We start from the raw sequence: 19,955 nt of genomic DNA, 5'->3' as shown, positions 1-19,955 counted from the left end.
AGGTGGGCAGAGAATTGAAATAAGTGACATTGTTGGTAGACGAAAACAAAAGACTGGATATGCGATTCCAAGTTTTTGGGGAAAAAACTAAAACTGATCAATAGCTACTGAAAGTGATGCATTTTTGACGAGTGGGAGATTCCAAACAAAGCTAGCAATGGTCCATTGGGGCTGAAAATGAGCGAGATAATATATTTTCTTGGAATTAATATCACTGGTGATGGCTGGAATGGATTCAAATGCAGCAATCTTGAAAGGCCTTTATCTCCAAGCAATGGGGGTAAAAAAAAGAATCTGCATGACAATCACTATTCTTCGTTTCCCTCATGGGGGGATAACATACAGAGCACATTACCTCAGAAAGCAAACTCACATTATTGTGTTGTGTGTGTCCTAAATACTTTTTAAGTTCCACATGACTTAATCCTCACAGAAAAAAAAAAGAAAAAAATACCCAACTGTTTTGAAAATAATTTTTTAGCTAAACCATAGAACACAACTCAGTTGGTAGTTATTTGTTTCAGTAGTATTATTTTTTTCACTAAAAGTTTCAAACCATAGGGGAAGAAATTTGTTTCAAACCAAACTATAGAAAATACACACCCGGAAAAAAAAAGGGGGGGGGGGGGGAGGTACGATGTTGACACGGGGGAGAGGAATGGATGGGTGGGATTGTTGAATTGGAACCTGAAAAAAGCAGAGGATGGCACATATCAACGAGCACTTCTTCCGCATCCCCTATCCGTCCAAAATGATACAAAGAAAAAGAAGAAGGGGGGGGGGGGGGGGACAGGCTGAGAGATTGAACGCTGTCTTCATCCATTAGAAGGGAAGAGGAAATAAATGAAAGTGGGGTGCCTAGGGGGGAGCTACCAGTGTGAGAAACCTCAGTGAGATTTCTCTCCCCTTGCTATAAAAAGAACTGAACGGTGCAGAAATATTCTTCTTTCTTTTTTTTAACCCCCCAAATCATTAAAGAATTGACAGATTTTCTTTTTTTTTCAGAATAAAATCAAGACATTTTTTCTCAGAAATAAGTTTCATAATTTCTTTTTTTTTTTTTAAAGTTCGTTTAAAAATCTTTCTCGATCACAGACATGTCAAGCCCCTGTTCTTTCTTTTCAATAGTCTTTGCGAAAATATAGAGTAGAACAGTCCTCTTTCCATGTCTGTCTGCTGCAGTAAACAAATACAGTATGGGATCTGACAGAGCACATTGCAGGAGACGGGAGCAGTGTGTGTGAGATCTTTGCCAAAAATCACGTACTTATGTATAGCATTTCAGAAGTTCGGTATCTCTGTGTGCATCTGTACTGTATCTCAGCACGAGAATGTGTGTGTTCAAGTGAGTGTGTGTACATCTTCACACTTCAGTCTGGAAATCTCCCTCAGACGAATCAGGTGTGTTAGCAGAGGAAGAGTCCCAGTTCTTATTGTGCAGTTCCATCCGGTCCTTCTGTTCCCCAGGAACGATGGACAGCTCAGGGGTCATGGTTTTGAAGCTGTCCCATGAGTTCTGGTCCTCCGGGGTTGACTTGTCCTGATGGAGAAAATGAAAAAGAGAAGGGCTGTCTTGAGAAAGATTTGCTGCCATCCAAAATTCAAAATGGAAGCAGCCCTTTAAAGCAGGCGCTTTACAGTGTCTGTGTGGCTTGTCCATATCCACTCTTCATAATTTCTGCAGTTAATAATTCCTTTGAAATAATCTGGGTAATTGACAGGAAAATGATACGGGCTCTGATCTGAAACTAGCCAAAAGAAACCCCCCAAATTGTCTGTTTTCAACATCCAACCACATTACAGTTTCTAGATAAAAAACTGGACAAATGCGGGAATTTACAGGGGGAGCCCTCATTAAGAGCTGCTGTAAATGAAATGACACATTGTGTGGAGCACAATATGACTGATTCAGCAGGGTACTATTCCGCCACCTGTTCCTTCATTTTCACCTTAATTGCATAGCTCAGATTTTACATGATTTTGATGCTGATCTGAGCACCTTTATGGAATAATTCAACATTTCAAAAACATGCTTAATTTCTTTCCGGTGGAGCGTTTGAACTAGTTTATCCGTTCCATTGTCCATTAAATATAAGGCTTCAGCTGGTTAGGTTTGCTTGAGGGAAACAGGAACAACACGCCTATCTGAAGGAAATAAAATCTGTCTACTGCCTAATTAACTCATTATATCTTAAGTATAAAAATAACATTTTATAAGCAGCTGACGTTGGAGTGCTTCTGGGCAGGCAACCAGCCAAAATTCCAGGAAGTTCAGTTTTTCTATAGATTAAAGAAAAGCAGGTTGACTCTTAAGGAAGTACACTTGCTCACACATCAATGAACACATAATAGTCATATAATAAACTGATACGCATACTTTTACTCGTTGCTCTGGGCCCTCGTTTAATGTTTCAAATCTGACCTACCTGACACATCACTGTTATGTGCATACACCTCTACAGTGCAATGATGGATTATTAGAAACGTGTATGGTGCACTCTATTCTGTCTCAAAATAAACAGGTTCAGTTGGCTTGTTTGCAACCTCCCTGATTATCTGACTCATTATCTGGCTCATTATCCTTGCCATGTCTGGCTTAGTTGCAATGTCTTCTCAGTGATAAAATTTTGAGAGCACAGTTTCATCTTAAAAAGGTAGAAATAAATGCCAACAGTACTAAACAAGAATAAACTTGAGTTTTCCTTGAGAATTGGACCTGGAAACCTCTGAAGCTGAAGTGTTTTGACCTGTGTACAGATTTGGAGATGGATACATTCAAATATACACTACACAACGATTGAATTCAAACAGAGAAGCCCATCACTCAATGCCATTATTTAACTTCACAAATATGAAACAACACCATACCTACCTGCAGCTCAGGACAACCCTTTATTGATCATAAGAAAATATATTTTTGTTTACAGAAATCTGAGTCTTCTTGCATCTCCCACCTTACCAAATCAGTGGCTTTTCAAATAAACTGATAAAAGCAATGTGATTGCTGCATGTGGTCCACAGACGTGCCCACCATGCATGTGAAATACATGTTTAGGGGATTATTTTGAAATGTGAATTAGAGGAAGCATTATGCATCAGATAAGGGCCATTATTCAAATCAGAGGAGTTGTTAGCTCGTGGAGATAATGATTTCACAGATACAAGCTGGGAAAAGACAGGAGGGATTGCTAACCCAGATGAGTCTTGGTGGAAGAAGACAAGAGGAGGAGAAAAAAAAAAAAAAAGCAGACTACTCATGGTAATTTCCACAGACATGATGGACCCAGCTGCAGCAGAGCTTTTGGACCGCACAAAGCTGAATATTCATGCTGCCAATTTTCAGCAACTTATCCTAAAATTAGTGTGTTGGAGAGTAAATTCTCAGATGTCTCTTAGCCCGACATAAATGTGCATGTTGTACATGTGATCCATCAGAAGAAAGCAATAGTGCATCACATCTATCCAAGCGATGACTTTCATTTTGCTTTCTTTATGCGTTTTCCATGATTCCCACTTCCTGTCTTTTTACCACCTCGTCAGGACTATTCACATGCAATTCACTTTGAGGTTTTCACACCCTCAAACCCTGTATAGCTCATCTGAGACACACACACACACATACACTCGCAGACAGAGACAATACATTGATCTGCGGTGGTGCAGCACTCCTTTCCCCTCTTGTAGTGTGATGATTGTCGCCCTAGCGCTAGGGGGCAATATCTGCCTGATTATCATTCTCCCTGCATCACAGCCTGACAGTTGGTAAAATGAATACAAAAGGCATAATCTAGGAGCCAATTTGCATGCTAAATGCTGGCGAAGGAACATTTTGTAATGCAGGAGTGTGGGTAATGCTGCAGTTAGGCCCAACTTTATCCCTGGGAGACTCAGCTAACGCGATTGTGCTGCTACTGCGTGTCTATCCATTCCCTTTCGCCATCTCTCCCTGCCTCTTTTCCCTCCTTACTGCAAAGCCCCATCTCATCCCTCTCTCTCGCTCTCCCTCCTTCCAGAAGCCCCTCTACTTACACTCGATGAGTTCTTTTCACCTCCGGCAGACGAAATGCTCCATCGCTTTTCCCTCTGTGGTGATGAAATGGGAGGGAGAAGACAGAGGGGGGGAGACAAGAGAGCGAGAGAGACAGAGGGAAAGAAAGAGAGAAGAGAAGGGGGGGGGGGGGGGGGGGTGGAGGGTCACAGTCACTGACAACTCTGCCCTGAAACAATAGCATTGTTCCCACACCTTCAGCAGGTGAACAGGCAGCCTTTGCTTTTTGCTCACACTTTACCATCTCTCAGTCTCCTCTCAGCAGCCCTCTCACGAGAGAACAACACATGTACACAATGACAACATGCACACTCGAACAGAAACAGTGCAGCACACATTATCAAACTATGTCAGAACAGGTGGTATCTTTTTAAACACCCTGACCTGTTAAAGCTTCTAGGGAAACGGAGGAAGCCCAGACAGAGCGAAGGAAAAGATCCCACATGCTACGCACAGCTTATAGCAACCACAACTACTTTACAAAGGGGATAAAAGAACAGGACGGCATGTGGGGGTTAAGGAAGCCGATTCTAAAAGCCATAACAGTGAATCTAATGTGTAGTGCTACAGGCTTCACAGATCATGTTTTTTAAATAATGCTGAAAGAAAGTGACTAATCTGGTTGGAAGCACATGGAAATGTTATCTACACCATCTCCATTATTGATTTCATACTGTATGTGTTAACATGTTAAATAGTTAACGCTGTGCTATAAAGTGGACAGTGCTGATGCAGTTTGTTCTGCATCTGAGTTAAACACATAAACCTGACTTCCCCCTTACTGTACCTCTGCAGTGTTATCAGTCATTCTTTTTTATGTTCCTGTCTTCTCCATGCACACGGTGGCTTGGAACTATGGGTGGTCTGGAGTTTGTTTTTTGTTCACAACTTACACTGCTGTTCGCAAATGAAAAGTATTTTCCTACTGGGCTGGTCAGCATGGGAGCTTGTGATGAATGCGGCAACAGCAGTGGGGAAAAAAAATGCACATACTAATCAAATAGTGTTTGGCGCTGCAATTCCTTTGGCAGTTATCTTTATTGGTCAGAGGCTCAATATAGTTTTGTATTTGGGTCATTAGGGGATGGGGTTTGTGAGTGCTCAGGTCATTTATACTTTTTGAATCCTGGTCTAACTGAAGTCAGGGCCCAGCTTGATTTGCTATAGTTTCACTAACAACTCGGCTAATAACCAAAATGACTATTTAATTTTTATTGGCTTGCAGTTCTTTTTGTGAAGAAGTTTGCGGAACACACAGGTTTTATGCTTGCGTTCCATTTTTCTTTCCGTTGAAAACAGCATACAACTACACATCACTGATGCATGTGTGCAGGAAAGCAGAGAAACTAATTTCTTCAATGTTGATATATTCAATGCGAGATTCACATTCACCCTTTTTCGAGGATTACAACCAGTTTTTTTTTTGTTTTTTTTTAGCAGATTGCCTCTGGGTGTCATGATTTCCTGTCATGTGTGAAGTGCTCATTAACTCCTAGACATTTGTGGATATCTGACAGCTGCTTCAGTGATTGAATGTAACAGTGTACATTTACTCAAACATTTCATTCAAATACCTGTCGGGGACTTTTTTCTCCCCAAATTAAGCTGGCAGGTTTAATGTCTACTTATTTCAGCCCATTAACACTTTATATTTACATATGGATGCATACGCCTATGATCAGTTTATGCGCTATGTTGCATTGTTAGAGATAAAACTGCCAATATACGGGATAAACTGGTAAGTTTCCACAAGCCACAACAATAAGTTACTAAAACATATAGCAACAGCAATAATAATTTAGTCACATTGGACATATAGTAATAGAATAACAGGACATTTTTCTGAATTGTGGGCATTTTCAAACTATATTGAATATTTATTTAAGTCAAATGTAACTACTTATTACACCATTTCCTTGTTTCCAAATGGTAAATAATTTATTTTGTATATTTTATCTATCATACTTTCTCCTGATTCATTTTAATGCAGCATAAAAAGCCCGGGAGACAGGATGAGTATTATAAACTGCCTGCAATAAGATGAACTTATGGAAATTCATCTCACAAAACAAACAGTTTTTGTTTTGTTTTTTTCAGGCCAGTTTCAATCCCCATAATGAAAGCCTTTATATTTCTGCTTAATCAGCCTTCAAAGTGTCAGATGTGGTTAGATAATTCACTTCTAAAAGGACAGCTGGGGTACCATGAGTGTTGACAATCAGTAGACTCAGATCTGATCAGTGACCATTTTAACCTAGAGTTTGCCATTGCAAAGAGATTTGCAAGACCTTACTGAATGCCTTGTTTTTGCCAAACTGTCCAACATTAAAAATGACAGACAAGCTACGCAAGAATCTGAGAGAAGATAATACAAGCAGGAAAACGCTAAATGAAGAAAACTGCTTCTAAGGATAGAGTGGGAAAAAGTACATACAAAAAAATAAAAAAACAAATATGCATAAACATCTAAAGCCTTCTCAGGATGCCTGTGCAACAGTGTTGGTGGATTTGGCCCAGTCTCTGCCACTCGGAGTCCCCCTCGTTTGGACTGTGGAATGGAAACCACGTTTGGATGTGGGTGAGCAATGTGGCAGGGTGTCTGTGGGAGATAATGGGGAGGACAGGTGGTTTTGGGTAACAGTGTTAACTTTACCTTTGTTGACTTGGATGTCCATGGTTCTGCTGACTGTCTGGCTACGTTCAAACTGGGACATGACAACAAGCATGCAAAACAAGGCCCAGTTGGGCAAAAAAGGACATAAAACAGGAATAAAACATACACACACACACACACAAAAAAAACAAAACAAAACAAAACAAAACAAAAAAACAACAAACAAAAGCAGAAATCAATTAAATGTAGCATTAAGGCAAATAAAAGACATATGGTGAGTGTAAGGCCCACATGAAACAAACTTAAATAACATTTATACATGAAAAAAATGAAAGTAACATCCAACAATGAAGAGTAGACTGAGTGGATACCAGAATATTAATTTAATCATAATTTTACAGTGGTCAGTGACAAAATTGGATTGTGCATTTATATTTATTCATTTGGTCCATTACACTATCAAGATAGCGATTGAATCCAGATTTTCAAATCAGCATCAACATCATTTATTGGATGGTCGTGGGAAGGTTTTTTTTTTTTTTTTTTTTAGTAATATTTACCCTTTAGCTGGGAAAAAATCTGAGTCCCAAGTAATAAGCCCTTTTTCAAAGCAGCCAAATCTGGAGAATGTAGGGCAAATAAATCCCATTAGCGCAACACATTGCAAACAAACGAGCAATCAGACACACAGGCTTGGTTTGCTGCTGTCTGGGCCGGTGCAGTGCAGTGCAATGCAATCCAAGGCCAGTGTTCCTATAGTGAGAAACAGTTCCAGCCAGCAGATTCGGCCCTTTCCACCTCCCTTTAATTGGCCCAAGGACACTAAATGAGCTAAATTAGTATTATGCCTTTTGGTGCACGAAGCCAGTGTTAGGCTTGTTCCGCCTGGGCTAACCGTCCCCTCATTAGGAGCCACTGATAGAGCCAGTGTGCTAAAGCTACACTCCACCAGCCCTCACTTTTCATGGGCAATTTATGTGGAAGGATGAAAACAGTTGATGAGTTTATACTTGGCTTGGAGATGGGGGCAAGGAAATAATTAAAAACAAGCTAATGAGAGGAATTAATTATTCAATTAATGCCTCAAACGTGCCACCGAGGGGTGAGTTTAGAGGGAGAAATGGGAAAAGGAGGGACACAGTAAGAGAGAAAATGTCAAGCCGGGAGGACGAATAGAGGGGAGAATGAGATATGAAGAGGAAGAAGAGAGGAGGACTTGCATTATTGCTGGAATGTGAAATTGAAGCCCCTTAGCTTAATGCCAGCAAATTGACTATCAAGACCTATGGAGTTTGCGAGAGCAGGCAAATTGCCCTCACTGAATCAACAAAAATTGGCTCTTTGTCATTTAAAATTGTACATCTTCATTTTGCAGGAGACATCCTCAAAGCATACACATTACCTCGCCTAAATTTCCCCCAGTGGCCTGAAAACATTGTTGGAATATGTCAATAACAGACAGTAATGTTAACTGAAGATGCATAAAAAGAGCACCCCAGGTTGCACCTGCCTTTTATGGGGCAGGTTAATGGAAGACTTGTTAGACAGTGCCAGATAAATTTCCACATGCGGCCTCGTGGATTAGAGTTCATTGTAGAATTCATACACATGCCTAAAGTCATGCAGATTGAATTGCAAATATATCTTTCATAATCGGAAATTTGCTTGCCACTGCTGCTCTGATCTAGCGTGAGTGAAACCACAACAAAGTAGGGTACTTGTTTCCTTTGTCTTTTTCTCCATCCCACTACGTTTGGCATAACTCCTCACCATCTATCTGGAGAAGGAAGCCAAGCACGCTTCATTTAATCAAGCACACAGCAGATGATGGGATGGAAATATATCCCATTTAAGAGCTAAAAAATGCATCAGCCAGGTCATTATGCAGTGCAAACTCTCTCACATGCACATCGTCCATCCCACACACAGAGAGGCACAACACTGCATCATTGGGTACCACATGCAAATTTGTCTCATGACCTTCTGACGCCTGTGGAGAGGATGGAGAACAACAGGCTACTTTTGCAATGACAAAGACAGAGAAGCTAAACATTAGCAGAGACACTAATGTTAAAACATACTGAGACACATACACACCAATCCACTCTGTATTTCAGTAACCCCACTGACTCCATTTGTAGCATGTCTCCGTTTCAGGAGGCACAATGAAAATGGACTGCATTCCTCTGCTCGCCATATGGCCCCTGACAGAGTGCACTATACTTACACCAGGGAAGTATTTGAATTTGTCTTTGTGGTAAGCATTAATGTGAAGCTTGCATACTATCTAGCAGTGCAATGCATAAATAAATATTATCGCTTATGGGAGGAAAAACAACTGTGTCTATATAAAAATCATTTAATTCAAGGTCAGCCGCTGTCAACAAACCAAAACAATAGCTAAGAACTTCATATTATCGTTCTGTGACCTCTGTGAGTCTTGCAGCCAGCTGCTATACATCTCTCTGCATTACACATGCAAACAGATATCTGCTACCGGGAGAGATATATGTTTGTGTCACAGCCTGGAAGTGACCTTTCTTAGTCATAGCTTACCACTGTAGAGTAGAATTTAAAGGTCATGCATATGTTTTACAAAAATAAGAACAGAATATGTAACAGAAGGAAACATGTACATTTTTATTTATTTGCCAACAACAGGAATCGCTTTGCTGACTCCAGTAGCCTACTGGAAGCTCCCCTTCATTTCTGCCTGTTCAGTGTTAATAGTTATCAGTTAACAGCCTCGAGCTACCAGCGTGGTGAATATCGTGATTACCAGTTACCGGGCATCATGGAGTTAACAAGTGTGGGGGGGGGGGTGTATGGAGAGGAGGAAAGACAAGAAAAGCATGAAATTGAGAGATTGAGGTATGTGGACTCTATCTGTGGTGGCACATGTAATACTCAGGACCACTTTAAGCCCAACACACTTACACAGAAAATTGGATAAGATGGACAGTAAAAAAAAAAAAAAATAATAAATTGGACATTTTCTGATATCCACTCATTTCCTCAACATGGCCAACACAGCGATCCTACCTTTACACAGAAGTAAAATGGATCAGGTCTCTTCTGACCCCATGATATCTCTGACAGTTTCTCATCAGCACCCATACAAAGTACACAGTGATTGGCTATTTTCAGTGCCTATGTGCAAATTTATGGACACAGTATCATAGTTTATGAGGCAATTAGAAATCAGTTTGGATGGGTAATTGTCTTTATGAATTGATTTATCACTTGGTTAGGGTGTTTACATCATCAGATTAAACTCAGGCACTGAAATGGATTGTCACACCACACTGACTGTACTACAGTAATGAAAACACAACCCAAAACGGCATAAAAACAGCAAAAAAAAAAAAAAGCTCTCATGAATTTGTTTTATCATGGGAGATAAATCAGATCCAACATCACAACCTTACAAATCCATATCTCTGGTTAAAGGGATACCAGATGGTGGATTTCAATATGAATTTGTATATGGGTTGATGGAGGAAGTGGGGGCTGGAGAAAATGAGGTATAAGCTGTGATGCACTGAACTTTTACACCACCACACCACTTGGGGATCATCTACCATTAAGGCTCATCAAATACAGTCACTTTACTATGAGGCAATGCAGTCAGGAAATAGATGAGCAGCTACATGGTGTAAATGTATAGTTTGACACTGTTTGTGTATGGTCAGTAAAGCACCATGACCCGAGCTCAGTAGAGTCGCCGTTGCTACACCTGTCAAGCTTTCCACAAGCGCATCATACAATGATAACAGTGGCAGATTTGCAATGACTCCTCAATTTTAAACAGAGTGCAAGTTTCCTGATTTTAACTGGTAACCCATCACCTGAGCTGTTGTTCGGCCGTTCATATTCTCACTGTGGGTTTATTTAAATCACTTGGGCTAACTTTACTTTAATGTTTTCATGTGACTTGTTTGTAAAATGGCAATGTATTCGGAAGGGTGTTAAATATTCACTTGATTTATGTGTTTCCCTTTGAGAGACAGAGGCCAAACCTGCACGGCCAAGGCAAAATGTCAAGCTCATCAGATCTATGTGGTCGATTACATAGTCCAGCTATACGACAGCCACACATACGCACACCACTTCAGCTTGTGGAGCCATCCAAAGCTTGACAGGGACGCTGTGGCGCCTATCAGTTGTTAAGCTGTGATTGCACAATTGCTGTTTGCAGTAGGGGTTTACCCAACACTCAAATACATGTGAAGTGTACATTACTGCTGAATGAAAACACAGCTGTAGAACAAACAGTGGCAAACTATGGGATATATCCACAGTGACATGTAGCATATCAACTCATCAGCCTGCTTTAGAGAACGTTAGAGGGGCTCTACTGCAGGGGGATTTATGTGGGATTTAGTATGTCTTACGTTGACTTTCTTTGTAAACGAGGGACGTTCTGCGCACTAGCGATGGCTCAGTGTTGTGCCTCGGTGGAGGGGGAGGGGGCACCTGTTGTGACGAACACCCGCCACAATAGTTAGAAGGGTTTACAGGGTGTTTAGGGTTTGGGTTATAATGCTGTTTATGCACTTATCAGGAGAGAGAGGGGCTTAAAAAGCCAAAGGGGCTAATGCGGTTTTTGAGGCATCACCGTTTGATATGAGATCAATAACTCATCATTAAGCAGGTAGGAGTGGGTGGGGGCTTTCCTTCTACTACTATATGATTAGAACAGCCAACCTTATTCATTTATCAAATATACTCAATAGTGCTTTTCTTGATTGAGTCGATTGGCCATGTGAAGCTGAGGGTTATCAACTTCCAGGGTAATTTGGGTGTCCATCTATGAGAAGATATCCTTGTGAAATGTAATTAGGTTTGCTATTAAATTGCTTCTCACGTTTTATATATGTGAAAATCAGTGTCAGTGTCTGTCATATGGCAGGAGAGGACGTTATTAAAGCTGTTATGTAACAATTATATCTTTACTCATGCAGTAATTGTCTCCTACACACGGTTTATGTGCTTCAGACACAGTCAGCACAACACACTAATTTTAAACATAAAAAATAAACACATACATAGACATAAAGAAAGAAGTGGACACATATACACACACACACACACACGCACACGCTTTTCATATCCATAATTACTGTATAGTCAGCATTTATGTCTGGGGATGACTCTCAAAGTGAGATGTTGACAACAGCAGAGCTGAACTTGAACTGGATCCTGTCAAAGGCCTGACACTGATAGCATTATCAGTTTAATTGTTCGTATTTTCAGCATAATGGATTTGGATGATCATAATTTGCATGACGTCACCAGCCCAGAGGAAATGTGCATTCCAATCTGTCTTGATTAGTTTAAATACAGCCTATCTATAATTTGCAACTGGTACTGCATTTCCTTTAAATTTGGCCATAATCCCAAAGCACACCTAGGCTCCCTTGGAGTCACATTAGCATGCTGCAGTGCAACTGTTAAGAACCACAGACTTCTAATATATGGCTCATGTCTTTGCAAGCAGCCTGCCATTTTTCTTCTCTGCCAGAAAATATTTGCTTGGCATTAATGAATGGGGAGTCAGCCAATGCTTCTGAAAATCTTGATCAAGGCGTTGAGCAAATAAGGAGTGAAGGAAAAGGCCAGTCTGGCATTGGGAAATGACAGAATGTTTGTGTTTGTGTGTGCGTGTGTATACAGTATGTGTGTGACTACATGGCAAGGGGAATATGAGGGATGTCAAGCTGGCTTCTGTTCCTCTACAGGCGCTGTAAATTAGATGTGAACCAGCGTGCTACCGATGCCAAGGGAAAGTACACCTATCAAGGCTGACTAACTCATCATGGCTCTTTGCACTGAAGCTCTGCAGATGAGGGGTGTGTGTGTGTGTGTGTGTGTGTGTGCGTGCGTTTAAAGTTTAATGAAACCAGTCCTCTGAAGGTCAGTGCAAAGCAACCAGGGACTCTTTCGTCTGCTGCTAATGGTGTATTAATGATTCAAGGACGCGTCTGCGTCTCATGTGTACAGGTGGTCACCCAAGCACCCCTCTGGAACACACACACACACACACACACACAGACACCTCATCTTACTATAACCACACATACGCACATAGAAAAACAGTGACATACAGGACATGAACAATGAAACCATTAAACAGACATATTAAGCAGTGACGGGAAAAGACAAAGCACCTACGGCTAAAGAAGTGATGTTTTTCTTTTTTTTCCAGCTTTGCATTATGGTGAGGTGGAAAATAGTTCTACAGGTCTTAGATTGTTGAATGTGGATTTCACTAATAGGCTGAAATTGATTATCCCTCAGCTAACAGCATATGTGATCAACTTTTTTCTACAGGTATTTAATAAGGTCCAAAACATACAGGTGGGAAAGAATTAAATTCAGGCCAATTACATCAGACATAAAAGAGATTTGAAGTAAACTAGCAGAAATAGAATTGTGCCTCTACAGCTGTATTTGTTAGGTACTTATTGTTCCGTGGATGAGATAATATGTAAAACAGTGAATTAATCAAATGGTAAGGAAAATATATAAAGTATTCAAATAATATTACATTCAAGCGCCCTTGTTACAGCAAATATTATTTTTTCACCTTTATAAGAGAGCAATTTGGCTGAAAAAAAAAACAAAACATCATAATGAATACAACCACTTTCCAAACTACCTCATGTTTGTAAATGACTGAGAGCTATGCTCAGATTTTTTTATGACTATAAATTTCGGAAAGCTGCATGTAAAAATAAATGAAGTGTCACGATAGCACTGATGATATTTAGCTAGTGCTGGCAACTTGTGAAGGAAACTATTATTATGGTTTTGAGGTTTTATTTGAGCTACATAGAAATCAGAGTCAGCTTTAAATCAACGGTGTGGGGTTTTTAGGGTTGCTACAAGGTGTGAAGGGGAGTGGAGGTGCATGGGTACAGTGGGTTCCCATCCCACTTTTGGACAATGGTCTTACCTTAAATGTTGACATGGCTGCATCCCTGCTATACCTGTCTATGGTGTGGAACTTGGACGAGTGGTTGAGCTCATGGTACAGCTCAGAATGTCTTTTGCGAGTGTGCATCACTTTCTGGAAGGGAAAAAAAGGAAGGGACAGCAAAAATGAACCAAACAGAAAAAAAAGCAAAAGGAAGGGGGGATACAAAAAGAAGGAGGCGGGAGCCAATACATGGGCAGGCAGGAGAACGGTAATGGGTGAGAGACTGCAGTGATGCCAGCCATGAAAGAGGTTAGAGAGGGATGCCGACAGATCAATTGATTGCTGGCTCATGCTCATACATCATCCACTTCTTCAGTCTTTAAGAATTTGGCAACTAGTAGTACCGCAGAGGAGTCCTTGAAGTGAAAATTTGGTGAAAGTGACTGACAAAAATACCATTGTTGCAGACTGGTGGCTGCTAGCTGGTGGTCCTGTTAACTCCGGATTTTGTCGAACTCATTAACTGTCTAACAGATGGACCAGAATTTAACTCTGGCTCAAGTGAAAGGATATCTGACAAAACTGCCTTCCCTGTGTTCTGAATATGTCTGTCTAGACGGCTGCTGTATTCCAGATCTTTAATTCTCTGACAGCTAACTGCATTTGTCAGTGCCACTGCTGTTGTCTCTCTTTGCTAATGGGCAGTGCTGGAGCTGTTTGACAGTAGCTAATCGTCAAAGCAGCTTGCGAAGCTGAAAGCGACACAAGGGCAAGATGCCAGCACTCACACAAATACACTCACTGGCCAGGACTGGCGCTTAGTGCTGGCTCCTATGACTTCAGAGTGGGCAGTCTCATCTCTGCTCAGTTAGGAAGGTGCTACTGATTCCTTTCAATGTGTCCTTTTGCTACTGTGTGTTATGTTTCCCTCTTTGACTTTGGCATGTCCTTGTCTGATACAAAGTTTTAAGTTTTCAAGAATGGGATTGTCAGAGCCATCAAACATTTAGTCAAAGGGGCAATCCACCGATTTTATGAGGGCTCAGGTCCAAGTCTTCCACCATATCTTACAACTCAAACTCAGGACGCATTGTTCTTGAAAGTAATAAATGACTGGAGCACCTCTTCAGAAAAGTAGTATTTCTGCACAAAAGAAAAAAAAAATGTATCAAGTTTAAATTTTTGATTTCAGGAGTCTTTTTCATGCAGTGGTCACTAATGACTCTCCAGTAAAGTTGCAAGTAACATGATCAGCCAGTCACAGTTAGTAACTTGTCATTACTGAAACCCAGCATATGCAGTAGACAGATATGTCTCCAGGGTGGAAGGTGAATGTCCAGTCTTTACAACGCGGAGCAGCAGTAAAAAACGGCAGAGTACAAAGGGAAGTACAGTAATTTTACTCAACTTTTTGCAAATGTATACTCGATAGAGACTGGAGATTCACAAGACAACCAGGTCATTCTAACACAAATATACTCACACGCTGCCAACCCACGTCGTCCCAACAGATATAATAAGCCAGTTAACTACAACCACATAGATGTCCATCCAGAACTGAAATACTTGTATTCATACAGACACAAAAAGCACTCTATTTTGCTGTTTCTTCAAACAGGAGCCAAACCAGTGAAGTACATGACATTATCATTGTACATGTTTTTGTTTCTATGATTCTATGATTGATTAACACAAATACTATTTCAGTAAGAGATAACACTGAGGTATGGGTTTTTGGCCACTGTTGGAGAAACAGCGCACTATATAAGATAGGTCTGAAATACTTCATTGTTCTAAATGCAAGGGAAACACAGGTGCGAAGGAAGGGGTTTAGCAATGCTTTTTGCTCCTCTAAGGCGATACTCTAATCCTGGCAGAAGCACAAGAAAGCAGAGACAGGCTGATGACAAGGGGGTGAGGCCCGACATCTTACCTCAAAGTCCAGCTCAGAGTACCGTACTCTTTTCCTCTGAAAGAGGAAGGGGGCAGGGGGAGAGAAGAAAGCATCAATGACCACCCCTCGACCACTATTGAACTTTAGACCCTCTCCTTTTCAGTCTGTCTGTAGATGTCTCAGAACCATTGTTCAGTAACAAGAAGAGACCTGATGTGCACTGACTGCCCAACACAATACAGATACTCTTACAAATGTCAAAGCAAAAAGTAAATGAATTTGTAATGAGTAATGTAATGAGCTTAGTGAAGCAGAATAACCTAGAATTAGAATGAAATAATAATTTCTTGGCTCACATAGTCTCAAAAACAATCATTACAATCATTAGTCCAGCATAAATCATCTGTTTGTTATTTTTTTGGTAATTTGTAGGAGACATTCCGATTAAAAGAGCTGCAATAAACATACGAAAAATGATTTTCATCCTCTAATCTTGTTTGGACCTCACAGCTCTCCTCTTAAATGCCTCTGTAGCTATAGAAAGTGGCACACAAGCCACCAATTTAACAGCTGCAGACATTTCCAGCTCATCTGGCCCTGACATTGCATTGCATTACATTCCATCTCTGACTTCATATCTGGCTCTCGCTGTCTGCCAAATTTGCATTTGGCAGGAAGAGGGGCTGCTCTCCACAGTTAGTTAAAAGCTATATTGCTGATCTGATGCTGCAGCAGCCAAGATTTTACAAAGTAAAGGAATGCAAAAAGAGTTACGTTTCTCCCTTAGATGTCCTCTTTACTTTTCATATTCACCCATCACTGCTTATAAATCACGATCCAATTACTTCCCTCCCACAGGAAAAATCCTAACCTTACACAGAGAAATTCTGTGATTGAATTTGCTTCATAATATGAAAAACATGCAACATGCAGTATATTGCATGTTTAAATGGGTACACACATAAAGCAGCCTCATTAACTCACTCGTTCAAAATGCATAAGGAATCCCTTTCCCCTGTGAGCTGATGGCATCACAATCATAAAGAAAGGACCAGCACCATACAAACTTGTTTTCATGAGTTTGCTCACACCAAATAGAGGATAATGTTCAATAATATGACCTCTATAGCCAACCATTTGTGGTAAAAAGATACTCATTTATAATTCAATACTTGCTCCCTGCTACAGCACAATGATTGGCTAATATGTTTAGAGGACCTTATTTCACACTATGACATTATACTTTAGAGTTAAAATTTACTAAGTCTTCCAGTATAAGTGAACAGTGAAATGAAACACTGACTGCATTTGAGTGATCTCTCCATTACAAATCACCATGTTTGAATTGGCGGGTAAAAGTGTGCTGGGATCTAATCTTGAGAGGCAAGCTCTGATATCCATCTCCAAATCAAGCATATTCAAACAGGGCAAAATTATAGCACTAAATTACATCCTGCAGGTTTCTCTGCAGTTTTTTGGAATTCATGAGTGCACTCATAGCTCTTATGACAGTGATTCTTTTTGATGATTTTTAATGACTCGTCTTCTATGTACTCAGCCCTACATGAGGTACCTGCACTTTTCAGTGGAAGTGTTGTTTCCATCTCTTTAATCAACCTTGTGAATCAGCAAGAAGCCAACATATGTTGGTTTGTGTCCATGTTTTGACGGGCAATCGCGTTTCTTATGTGTGTGTGTGTGTGTGTGTGTGCGTGTAAAATTAAGGTGGGCCAAAAGATATTCACCTTGGGTATTTCCTCTAATCCTGTCCATCTGTTATGTCACTTTGTATGGTTAAGAGGGGGTTTCTTGCATGCACACACATACACACATACACACCAACCCACAGGCACAGGAAACTAAGAAGAAGCTGTCTGTCTTTGTGACAGGAACTCATTTTAACACTTATGTTAGTTGACAGCATTCAATACTTTCATGGGACACAATTGTTCTATAATTGTAGCATGGATATGTATATAACTGCTGCAGTAACTGTGCTGTCATACACAAGGACTTCTTGCCACATCTTTTTTGTTGTCATAAATGCATAACACATTATATTTAGTCTAGACAACAATATTCCAGCTTTTTATTATCAAAAGGAGATGCTTTATTGATAAAATAATTGTACATTAGGCTTATTTGCTCAAAGCATTCCTCAATTTATTGGTAGGAAATTCTGTTTTGATAAGATCCTGTCTTCCATAGTTTTAAATTGAATAATTGGACCCATTTTGGTAAGCACTTCCATCTGCTTACACTTTCCCTTATTATTATCATCCACCACTCTGACTTCGCTCACGTTGACACAACCTCACCACATTCATTACTTTCACCCATGAACTTGGGTTAAAGGTGATATACTAAGGGAGCTCCACCACCACTGGGAACTTCTCCTTCGCTCATCCCTCAACCTCTCACCCACCTCCAAGGATCCTGCTGAGAGGCTGGTGTTGGCGTTGGTACTGCCCAGGTTGCGTGGCAGGGTCCTGGTTCTCTCCACTGTAGTTCCCCCCGTCAAAATTTGTCGAACCAACGGCCTCTGGCCGGGCTTCAGCTGGAGGGAATGCCCATGGGAGTGCATGTGTCCTCCATGGGAGTGTACAAGACCACCCTGAGCCATCATGTGGCCGTGCCCGTGGGGCATGGTTTTCATCGTCCCATAGGAGCGGTTGAGGTTCATGGTGATGTTCATGTCGCCCACACTGGACGGCACAAAATCTGCCGGGTAGGCTTCGCTCTCAGCTGGGTGGAGGGTCAGGGGAGAGGGAGGTGGGGGGAAGGGAGGATCATCCACCGCAATGTTGAGAGGCTTGTCCTCACCCCCCAGTCCCAGGCCTCCTTGGGAGGAGGGTGCTGGAGGTTTGAGACTGACCGTCCTACGAGGTAAGACCATGTAGTCCCCCTCTCCTCCACCACTCCCTGCCCCACCTCCTCCACTTCCTCCACTGCCTGCACTCCCATCCTGGGAATTGTTGGAGGAAGCAGGCGTTCGAGCCCAGCCCAGGCCACTCTCGGTACACAGGTAGATTGGAGCCCCGCTTCGCTGCTGAGCCTGCTGTCTCTGCTGATCCACATTCACCTCCTTCTTCAGGGGTGTTTCACTCAGCTCATTGAGGCCTCCTAGAGGTGGAACCTTGAGGGGAGAAATAATAAATCTTTGGCTTAGTCATGCGGTCATCAAATATATAGACAGTGTGGCAGCAGCGGTAAACTAACTTCTGATTTTTGTCATTCAGTGTAAATCTCATTGCCCTCACCTGTACAATAAGGTTGGGAGGAGGAATGTTTCCAGGGAGGGAGCTGAAGTTGACTCCGACTCCCCCCTCCTGATGGGCTGCCAGTTTAGGATCGTCCTCATCATCCAAAGAGATGCGGGAAAGAGTCCCTGTAATAGTGGCTGGGTTACAGGTGTTGACTTCCTTGAAAATGACTGGAGGGAGTTGGAGGGTGAGAAGAGAAACCGTGGAGCCAGAGAAAGAAAATGAGAGGCATGTATAAGATGGGGATGAAAGAGTTAGGGTAGTTGAAGGAAGTGAAGAATGAAACAAAGGTTAAGAATTTATGGGTGGGAGAAAACAATATTTTTAATTTAAAAAGAGGAATGCACACTGAGAGCGATTGTGAGACTAACCCATCTTCAGAAAAGTTTTACTACTCATGTTGAGCTTGTATAGTTCACTGTAAGTTAGATGAATTTTGTCTGACACTGTGACCTGAAGTTTTACTCCATTGCAAGATTTGCTGGTCAGCCAGGATTTTTATTAGTTTGGAGAAAGGGACCCCTGGTACAAAATGCTGTGTGCTTGAAATGAAATGGAGCCAAATTCCCTTGCTTCCAAATTGGGTTCCTTACCTCACTCACCAGCTTATTGCTCCCATATCACTAAAGGGTTGTGTTTTTCTGCTTTGAACCACGTGCATCAGTTCATATTTCTAGATTAGGCCCACAAATAAAACAGTATATTAAACTACATTGGGGTGGTTTTTGGGTTCGCGTTCAAGTATGTTGTTCAGAAAACACATAATTTATGATTCCAGAAAAGCTATTCTAAAATTAGCTATGGCATGTTGATGACAAAAAAATGCTTGATCACAACTAACATCAATCTATCAGCATAATCAAACACAAATCAAAACATCTGTCAGCTCATGCTAGATATCATGCTCATTCTGTCACCATCGGAGGGAATAATACTTACTCTGGAGCCCCTAAAATCCAACACTAGAGCAATGTATGTAGCACAGTACATTTTCATGTTGACTGCCTTGATGTGACAAAATGTCAGGCTACACATTTGATCAAAACTGAGGCTGAATCCTGCTTAAACTGAGCATACCGGACTATAGCTGAATGCAGAACATAGCAAATTTCTCTGTGAAAGTGATGTAAAAGGAGTGGGCATGCTGCGGGGAAGGTTTGACCTGTCTGATCCCTTTGCATATGCATCCAAAAGTGAAGGCCCAGAGAGTGACC

The 19,955-nt window shown here is 41.2% G+C and overlaps 1 protein-coding gene across 1 annotated transcript in view; it reads right to left on the bottom strand.

Annotated features, from left to right (window-relative positions):
* Window positions 1–1,169: 1,169 nt before the first annotated feature.
* Window positions 1,170–19,955, bottom strand: part of adgrb2 (adhesion G protein-coupled receptor B2) — a 124,430-nt gene continuing 105,644 nt past the window's right edge. The window contains exons 29-34 of the mRNA XM_029513511.1: window positions 18,739–18,911; window positions 17,904–18,614; window positions 15,518–15,553; window positions 13,621–13,734; window positions 6,702–6,753; window positions 1,170–1,540 (exon numbers count right to left, since the gene is read on the bottom strand). Of these exons, the coding sequence (XP_029369371.1) occupies window positions 1,482–1,540; window positions 6,702–6,753; window positions 13,621–13,734; window positions 15,518–15,553; window positions 17,904–18,614; window positions 18,739–18,911 (1,145 nt within the window). The 3' untranslated portion in view covers window positions 1,170–1,481. The remainder of the gene's footprint in view (window positions 1,541–6,701; window positions 6,754–13,620; window positions 13,735–15,517; window positions 15,554–17,903; window positions 18,615–18,738; window positions 18,912–19,955) is intronic.

Source organism: Echeneis naucrates, chromosome 11, assembly GCF_900963305.1.
Source record: "Echeneis naucrates chromosome 11, fEcheNa1.1, whole genome shotgun sequence".
In the NCBI taxonomy this organism is placed as follows: domain Eukaryota; kingdom Metazoa; phylum Chordata; class Actinopteri; order Carangiformes; family Echeneidae; genus Echeneis; species Echeneis naucrates.
The sequence above is the reverse complement of the archived record's forward strand: the minus strand, read 5'-3'. Positions and strand labels throughout refer to the sequence as shown.